At 30.8% G+C, this 10,226-nt stretch overlaps 1 protein-coding gene across 1 annotated transcript; it reads left to right on the top strand.

Moving 5' to 3' along the window:
* The first annotated feature begins 8,770 nt into the window (after positions 1-8,770).
* LOC139864156 (uncharacterized) lies at positions 8,771-9,460 on the top strand. Its single transcript, XM_071852742.1, has one exon. The coding sequence runs from the start codon at positions 8,771-8,773 to the stop codon at positions 9,458-9,460; it is 690 nt and encodes a 229-aa protein (XP_071708843.1).
* Positions 9,461-10,226: the final 766 nt, after the last annotated feature.

Here is a 10,226-nt window from a genome sequence, read left to right as displayed (position 1 = left end):
TCGAAACAATATATGTATAATCGATATACTTTACATATATATGCACATATATATATATATATATATATATATATATATATATATATATATATATATATATAAATATATATATATATATATATATATATATATATATATATATATATATATATATTTATTTATTTATTTATTTATTTATTTATTTATTTATTTATTTTATTAATAAATTTTATTATAACTTATATTATTTTACTTTACAATATTAATTTTAATAACTAAATAATATAATATTTTAAATTATATTTCCAATTATTATATATATATATATATATATATATATATATATATATATATATACACACACATACATATCTATTTACAATTAAGTGTTCGTGAATTGTCGGGATTGGTCGAAGGTCAGTTGCATATATGAAATAGTTCAAAAATTTTTGAGACTCAACCTGACAGACTTAGCTTATCGTGTCAAAAATATTAAATCGTATCGAGAGTTTGATTTAAAATTAGTCGAAATTTTTCGGGTCACTACATCACTTGTGGGAAGGTTTTATTTAAAAGTTGCAATCCGATGTTCTTTTTCTCACTTTGGTAAGAAGCGAACATCACTAACCCGTAAGAATAACATGCTTCTTTATGTTGCATGTTAGAAGCTCTTTCTAATTCACGAAATCCTATGTTGGAAAATGTTGAGTCAAAATAGGTTCTTCACCCGTAGCGTAAAATTGCATTTGGGTTCCCCGCATTTAATGCTTTAAAGAAAACACGGCGTAACTTACGGTCTCCCCAATGTGATGTACCCCACCTATCAAAGGAAAGCCTTTTATAAACTAAGGCATTTCTGAAAAGTCTTTCAAATGTTTGAAAAGTTAATTTTGCCATAATTAATTGTGCTGATGAATTCTGACCGACTCTAGACAAGATTTCCTCAATCATATCCTCTAGTAGATCTTCTAAAATATTCGGTTGTCTACCCTTAACGTCCATTTTGTTTTTATACTGTAAAATAAACAAGGATTAGATTCGTAAAAGATAATTAACAAACAATACAAGCAATTTTTACATAGAACATAAAAGTACAAGCACACTACAATACATATAATATACAACATGATTATAACACTCTAATCTGAATCATTGGTTTCTTCTTCTTCGGACTTGGTTCGTTTTCCTAATTTTCTAGGAATATATGGCGTTCCTCTAATACGAGCCGTCGTTTTCCACAATGGTTTAGAAAAACCTGGTGGTTTAGAGGTTCCCGGGTCATTGTTACATTTTAGGAAATACGGATGTTGCCGATACATATAAAGTTCATCGGGGTTGGAATCGGGTTTCTCTATTTTTATACCTTTTCCCTTATTATTTTCTTTCGCTTTATTAAATTGGGTTGAGGTAATTTCTATAACATCATCGGAATCCTCATCGGGATCCGATTCATCAGAAAATTGGTAATCTTCCCAATATTTTGCTTCCTCGGCGAAAACACCATTGACCAATATTAACTTTGGTCCGTTGGTTGAGGATTTTCTTTTATTTAATCGATTTACTATTGGTATCAATATTTCTTCCTCCGGAACCTCTTCTTCTTCCGGTTCCTCCTCTTCCGGTTCCTCCTCTTCTGGTTCCTCTTCTTCTGGTTCCTCTTCTTCCGGTTCCTCTTCGGGAATTTGTGAATCTTTCCAAAGTATATTCGACTCTTCATTATTATTAGGTGAGTCGATGGAATTTGTACTAGTGGTAGACATCTATCACACAATATCAAATACATTAAGAGGTTAATATATCACATAATATTTACATGTTAATAACATATAGTTTCCAACAAAAGTGTTAAGCAATCGTTTTTAAAGAAAACACGGTCGAAGTCCAGACTCACTAATGTATCCTAAAAAACTCGATAAGACACACTAATGCAAATTTCTGGTTCTCTAAGACCAACGCTCGGATACCAACTGAAATGTCCCGTTCATATTGATTATAAACGTTCCATATTAATTGATTTCGGCGCGAGGTTTTGACCTCTATATGAGACGTTTTTCAAAGACTGCATTCATTTTTAAAACAACCATAACCTTTATTTTATCTATAAAGGTTTAAAAAGCATTACGTAGATTATCAAATAATGATAATCTAAAATATACCGTTTACACACGACCATTACATAATGGTTTACAATAAGAATATATTACATCAAAAATAAGTTTCTTGAATGTAGTTTTTACATTATATCATACAAGCATGGACTCCAAATCTTGTCCTTATTTTAGTATGCAACAGCGGAAGCTCTTAATAATCACCTGAGAATAAACATGCTTAAAACGTCAACAAAAATGTTGGTGAGTTATAGGTTTAACCTATATATTATCAAATCATAATAATAAACCACAAGATTTCATATTTCAATATACATCACATACATAGAGATAAAAATCATTCACATGGTGAACACCCGGTAACCGACATTAACAAGATGCATATAAGAATATCCCCTATCATTTCGGGAAATCCTTCGGACATGATAAAAATGAATTCGAAGTACTAAAGCATCCGGTACTTTGGATGGGGTTCGTTAGGCCCAATAGATCTATCTTTAGGATTCGCGTCAATTAGTAGATCGGTTTACTAATTCTTAGGCTACCAAACAAAAGGGGCATATTCGGCTTCGATCATTCACCCATATAATGTAGTTTCATTTACTTGTGTCTATTTCGTAAAACATTTATAAAACTGCATGTATTCTCATCCCAAAATATTAGATTTTAAAAGTGGGACTATAACTCACTTTCACAGATTTTTACTTCGTCGGGAAGTAAGACTTGCCCACTGGTCGACTCATGAACCTATAACAAATATGTACATATATATCAAAGTATGTTCAAAATATATTTACAACACTTTTAATACATTTTGATGTTTTAAGTTTATTAAGTCAGCTGTCCTAGTTAGTAACCTACAACTAGTTGTCCATAGTTAAATGTACAGAAATAAATTGATATATATTATCTTGAATCAATCCATGACCCATTGTATACACGTCTCAGGCTAGATCATAACTCAAAGTATATATATTTTTGGAATCAACCTCAACCCTGTATAGTTAACTCCAATATTACTGCATATAGAGTGTCTATGGTTGTTCCAAATAATATATATAGATGGGTCGATATGATATGTCAAAACATTTGCATACGTGTCTATGGTATCCCAAGATTACATAATATATTAGAATACATGTATAATACAATATAAGTTAGCTGGGATATGATTTGTATAGAATTGTTACAATATTTCCCGTAGCTACAACAATCAAAAAATATCCAATCTTGTTTTACCCATAACTTCTTCGTTTTAAATCCGTTTTGAGTGAATCAAATTGCTATGGTTTCATATTGAACTCTATTTTATGAATCTAAATAGAAAAAGTATATGTGTATTGTCAGAAATATAAGTTACAAGTCGTTTTTGTAAGAGGTAGTCATTTCAGTCGAAAGAACGACGTCTTGATGACCATTTTGAAAAACATACTTCCACTTTGAGTTTAACCATGATTTTTGGATATAGTTTCATGTTCATAAGAAAAATAATTTTCCCAAAAGAACAACTTTTAAATCAAATTTTATCATAGTTTTTTATTATCAAACCCAAAACAGCCCGCGGTGTTACTACGACGGTGTATGTTCGGTTTTACGGTGTTTTTTGTGTTTCCAGGTTTTAAATCATTAAGTTAGCATATCATATAGATATAGAACATGTGTTTAGTTGATTTTAAAAGTCAAGTTAGAAGGATTAACTTTTGTTTGTGAACAAGTTTAGAATTAACTAAACTATGTTCTAGTGATTTCAAGTTTAAACCTTCGAATAAGGTAGTATTATATATATGAATCGAATGATGTTATGAACATCATTACTACATCAGGTTTTATGGATAAACCTACTGGAAATGAGAAAAACAGATCTAGCTTCAAAGGATCCTTGGATGGCTTGAAAATTCTTGAAGCAGAATCATGACACGAAAACAAGTTCAAGTAAGATTTTCACTCGAAATAAGATTGTTATAGTTATAGAAATTGAATCAAAGTTTGAATATGAGTATTACCTTGTATTAGAAAGATATCTTACTGTAAATAAGAAAGATTTCTTGAGGTTGGATGATCACTTTACAAGATTGGAAGTAAGCTAGCAAACTTGGAAGTATTCTTGATTTTATGAAACTAGAACTTATAGAATTTATGAAGAACACTTAGAACTTGAAGATAGAACTTGAGAGAGATCAATTAGATGAATAAAATTGAAGAATGAAAGTGTTTGTAGGTGTTTTTGGTCGTTGGTATATGGATTAGATATAAAGGATGTGTAATTTTGTTTACATGTAAATAAGTCATGAATGATTACTAATATTTTTGTAATTTTATGAGATATTTCATGCTAGTTGCCAAATAATGGTTCCCACATATGTTAGGTGACTCACATGGGCTGCTAAGAGCTAATCATTAGAGTGTATATACCAATAGTACATATATTTAAAAGCTGTGTATTGTACGAGTACGAATACGGGTGCATACGAGTAGAATTGTTGATGAAACTGAACGAGGATGTAATTGTAAGAATTTTTGTTTAGTAGAAGTATTTTGATAAGTGTCTTGAAGTCTTTCAAAAGTGTATGAATACATATTAAAACACTACATGTATATACATTTTAACTGAGTCGTTAAGTCATCGTTAGTCGTTACATGTAAATGTTGATTTGAAACCTTTAAGTTAACGATCATGTTAAATGTTGTTAACCCAATGTTTATTATATCTAATGAGATATTAAATTATTACATTATCATGATATTATGATATATTAATATATCTTAGTATGATATATATACAGTTAAATGTTGTTACAACGATAATCGTTACATATATGTCTCGTTTCGAAATCATTAAGTTAGTAGTCTTGTTTTTACATATGTAGTTCATTGTTAATACACTTAATGACATGTTTACTTATCATTTATCATAATTAAACATAGTGTATCAATATCTTAATATGATTCATATGTATTTAGTAAGACGTTGTTATAACGATAATCGTTATATATACCGTTTCGAGTTTCTTAATTCAATAAACTCAATTTTATGTATATAACTCATTGTTAAAATACCTAATGAGATACTTACTTATCATAATATCATGTTAACTATATATATAATCATATATATGTCATCATATAGTTTTTACAAGTTTTAACGTTCGTGAATCACCGGTCAACTTGGGTGGTCAATTGTCTATATGAAACCTATTTCAATTAATCAAGTCTTAACAAGTTTGATTGCTTAACATGTTGGAAACACTTAATCATGTAAATTACAATTTCATTTAATATATATAAACATGGAAAAGTTCGGGTCACTACAGTCAAGTTGTCAAGTTTCATGCAAGATATAAGTATAAAAGCAAATTAGAACGATTGCATACGTATTTGGTTAAGTTTGACTAAAAATCAAACTCAGTCAAAGTCAACGGGGTTGGGTCGGGTATCCGACTATTGCACATAAAAACGTAGCCATATATAAGCACGTTGGCCAAGTTTCATGTTAATCGGAGTTGCGAGTAAGCGGGAACGAAGATTGAAAAACACAAAAGTGAGTTTGGTCAGAAGATATCTCGCAATCGTGAGGTCCAAGGCCAAAACAGCTTCGCGATCGCGAAGCCTTGTTTTTCAGCAGCTGTTTGCTGAAATTGTTATATGCACGAACCAAACTTCAAACAAACAAAAATTATGAACCGAAAACATTCAAAATGCATACCATACATCGTTGGAAAGGTATTTTAACAAGGAATACAACTAAACACATATCATCAACCAAATCCAACATTTACGAAAACCGAATCCTCTTCGAATGATCATTTAATGCTCACCATTTAATGTTTCAAGCTCATAAATGCAAATGATGATTCGAGAACTTAACACACACATATAATTCGCCATTTCGTAGGTAATTATGCATGCAATACTACTAAACACTTACCAACAACATTACAAAGCATTTAATGCATCAAAATTCATATTTAAGGCTACCAAACCCTAACCAAAAATCATAAACTCAACAATCATGTTAATGGAGTCTTTCTAAGTCAACCTACATATCAAATTGAAGCTAATGATGCTAGTAACACATTTAATACATGAACTTTAATATCTAACAATATTTAATCAACCAAAACTCAAGATTAAACTAATCATTTTTCAAGTTCAAGCTAGTTACACAAAAATGACAAGAACGAGCAAACAAATCACATATTCATGTTAGACTTGAGCCATAGACACTAATTAACTATAAGTCAAGAATACTAAGAACAAGAAATCTAGAGTTTTTGAAGTTACCCAAAAGAGATGAAGTTGGTATCAAGCTGTAGAGGATGAAGAAAGGATTCCAAATATGTAATTAGTTTTGTTGTAAGCTTGCTAGATCGAATTTAGATGATGATTTAATGAAGAAGATGAATTGAGAGAAAATGGAAGTAGTAAAAGAAAAAGGGATGTGGAAATGAATGGAGGAGAGGAGTTTGACCATTTGACCTAGTCAAAACTTTGGTCCCTTGGCAATTTTAGTCCCTCGAGTTTAAAAGCGGGTGCGTGAATTAATCATACGATATATTTTAAAAACGCAAATTAACGGGTGATGTTATAATTTAATAACGGACTTTAAAATAAATAAACGGAAAAGTAAACGGAAAAGGCGGGTTATTACACATTAGCCCATTAGTCTAATTATATTATATTAATACGAAGTAATACAGACCGTTGCAATTACGGAGTAAATTAATACGGAGTTAAAAAAATTGCATTTTATACTTCTATTCGAATTGCATGGAGTTCATACGGAGTAAAACAAATGAGTAAATGACCAAGTTGAATTCTCGTCAGCAAAGGAGAAGGCGATAACCGCTACAAGTGTAGAACCATCAATTCGCAATTAAGTTTTTAAATTCAATTTAGGTATCAATATATCTGTTACTTGTATTTTTTTGCTATCTAAAATTTTAGGGTTTATTACTTGGGAAAATAATGGCTGCAAAAATATGTAGCTTAGTAGCTGCAAAATACGGGACAAAAACGACATCGTTCTCTTATATTTGTAATGTTCGACCCCACGACCATCAGTACTTTTTGACCCACCTCTTTCTGTTTATTTTAAATTGAACCCACCTCTTTTTTTTTCATTTTAAAGGCATTAATAACATTTCATATTTTAAAAACTATCTCGTTGGTTATGTTTCATCATCTAAGTCACCAAATGGGATTATAACTAATTAGCCTTGTTGCAATATATTTAATGAAGCATCATAATTCAATTCAGAAGATACAAACCCACAACATAGTAATAAAAAAATTAATAATAATAATAATAACGATAACAGTACCTGATAGAGGTTGATCTTCAATTAGTCATTCATCCATTGAGCAATGTTAGAAAAAAGTATTATGAATTCTAAATGAACTTAATCACAATACTGATCTAGAATGGGGCGATTGACGATAATTAATGAATTTTGGTGGGAACTTTGGTAGCTCATTTTTATGCTTACAATATTGGAAACTAGATAATGACAGAAACTGAAAAATATTGAAAAGTAAATATTTGAGTATTATTGTATTTGTTTTTTACGTGACTAATAATAAAAACATTAGAACGCTGGCGTTTTTGTCCTGTATTTGCAGCTAGTAAGCTACATACTTTTGCAGCCATTATTTTCCCATTACTTGGGAAAATAATGGCTGCAAAAATATGTAGCTTAGTAGCTGTAAAATACGGGACAAAAACGACATCGTTCTCTTATATTTGTAATGTTTGACCCCACGGCCATCACTACTTTTTGACCTACCTCTTTCTGTTTATTTTAAATTAAACCCACCTCTTTTTTTTCATTTTAAAGGCGTTAATAACATTTCATATTTTAAAAACTATCTCGTTGGTTATGTTTCATCATCTAAGTCACCTGATGGGATTATAATTAATTAGCCTTGTTGCAATATATTGAATGAAGCATCATAATTCAATTAAGAAGATACAAACCCACAACATAGTAATAAAAAAAATTAAATAATAATAATAATAACGATAACAGTACATGATAGAAGTTGATCTTCAATTAGTCATTCATCCATTGAGCAATGTTAGAAAAAAGTATTATGAATTCTAAATGAACTTAATCACAATACTGATCTAGTGCAATGGGGCGATTGACGATAATTAATCAATTTTGGTGGGAACTTTGGTAGCTCATTTTTATGCGTACAATATTGGAAACTAGATAATGACAGAAACTGAAAAATATTGAAAAGTAAATATTTGAGTATTATTGTATTTGTTTTTTACGTGACTAATAATAAAAACATTAGAACGCTGGCGTTTTTGTCCCGTATTTGCAGCTAGTAAGCCACATACTTTTGCAGCCATTATTTTCCGTTATTACTTATTTACTTTTTTATGTTTTATTCTTAATTTAATTTGAGTGTTTATAATCCTGGTTTACTTGATATTATCATCATATCGTGAATTGTTTATGTTACTTATTTGTACAATTTATTTAATGTTGATTTTATAGAGATGCAAGGCACACAAGATAACTATTTAAAAAAAAAACCATCCAATGAGGGAGAACCTTTAACCGCAAATGTTTCCAATAAAATTCCAAGATCTAACTCTATTCCTTCAATGCCAAAAGAAATTTATATAACTAATCTTCCTTGGGATCCCGCACACAGAAAAAATATATTAGACTATGACCCTAATCAAAGAGATGAAATTAAGAGACTTTATTTGCAAAGAGGACCTTTTCAACCATGTGGTCATGTGTGTCGGGCAAAAAAATGTAGGGACCACTAATAGACATTTTGTCCTAGCTTGGTTTGATGAATTTTGTTGGTTAGAGTATAGCGTAAAGGCGGACAAGGCATTTTGTTTGTGGTGTTACTTATGTAGAAATCATGTAGATAAACAATGTCGGAGTGATACATTTGTGACCGATGGATTTAGCAATTGGAACAAAAAAAATAGATTCAGTGTTCATGAGGGTGATGTAAATAGCTTTCACAATAGAGCACGTCTAAAATGTGAAGATTTGATGAAACCAAAGCAATCTATAACTGTTGCTCTTAATAAGCAATATGATATTGAGAAGCAAGAGTATCGAATTCACCTACAGAGTTCAATTGATGTTGTTAGATATGTAATGCATAACACATTACCATTTCGTGGTCACGACGAGAGTGAAAACTCTATATATAGAGGAATTTTTCTGGAAACATTGAAATTAGTTGTAAGTAAAGATGAGGATGCTCATAAAGCTATGATAAAAGTTCCTAAGAAATGTAAATTAACTTCACCTGACATTCAGAAACACATTGTTGATTGTTTCGCAAAAGAAATACTCACATCTATATTTAGAGAAATTGGTAACGAAAAGATATGATCCAAGATGCTCATAAAGATAGAATTGCAGAAGAGATTGCTAAAGGTGAAGTTGAAACGGGAAGTTGAAAAAATTAAGAACTTTCTCTTGTAAGAACGGGAGATACAAGATGGGGTTCTCATCATAAAACGATGTTAAGCTTGAAATCTTTATTTTCTGAAGTTGTCAAGGTTCTTCAATATGTTAAAAAGGATGGTGATAATCCTTTGAGACGGCGTCAAGCATCTCGTATTCTAACCTATTTTGAAACCTTTGATTTTGTGTTCTTATTTGCATTTGATGTTGCACATTTTAGGACTCACGAACGCATTGTCGTGAGCTCTTCAAAGAAAGGATCAAAACATCATAGAAGCGGTTTCGTTGGTGCATGGAACTAAGTTTTCATTCCAAGACTTTAGAGAGAACGAGTTTGATGAATTATTGAACGATGTATATTCATTTTGTCAAACATATGTGACACTGCCAAATATTTTTTTTATACGTGGCGGAAGCATTTATTAATTAATTACAGAACACACTTTAAATATTGATCGTTCAGGTTCATATCCTAAAGGACCACATCAGAGTTGACTCCTGTCAAACATAACATCATCATGCCCGTCTTCTCCCCAAAATACATCATTTACAAAAGCTAACAACCTGCAGGGAGGAGATGGAGGGGAATTAGCACGAAGCTAAGTGAGTATGACTAACTACATGCAATAGTATACAGGAACCATCATACTAATCATGTCACAAAAACTAACACACAAACATCACCCAAGTG

Source organism: Rutidosis leptorrhynchoides, chromosome 8, assembly GCF_046630445.1.
Source record: "Rutidosis leptorrhynchoides isolate AG116_Rl617_1_P2 chromosome 8, CSIRO_AGI_Rlap_v1, whole genome shotgun sequence".
NCBI lineage: Eukaryota > Viridiplantae > Streptophyta > Magnoliopsida > Asterales > Asteraceae > Rutidosis > Rutidosis leptorrhynchoides.
The sequence above is the reverse complement of the archived record's forward strand: the minus strand, read 5'-3'. Positions and strand labels throughout refer to the sequence as shown.

What these genes read in the sequence shown, in the direction of transcription:
- LOC139864156 (XM_071852742.1), top strand. Translation starts at nt 8,771, where the DNA reads ATGACCCTAATCAAAGAGATGAAATTAAGAGACTTTATTTGCAAAGAG.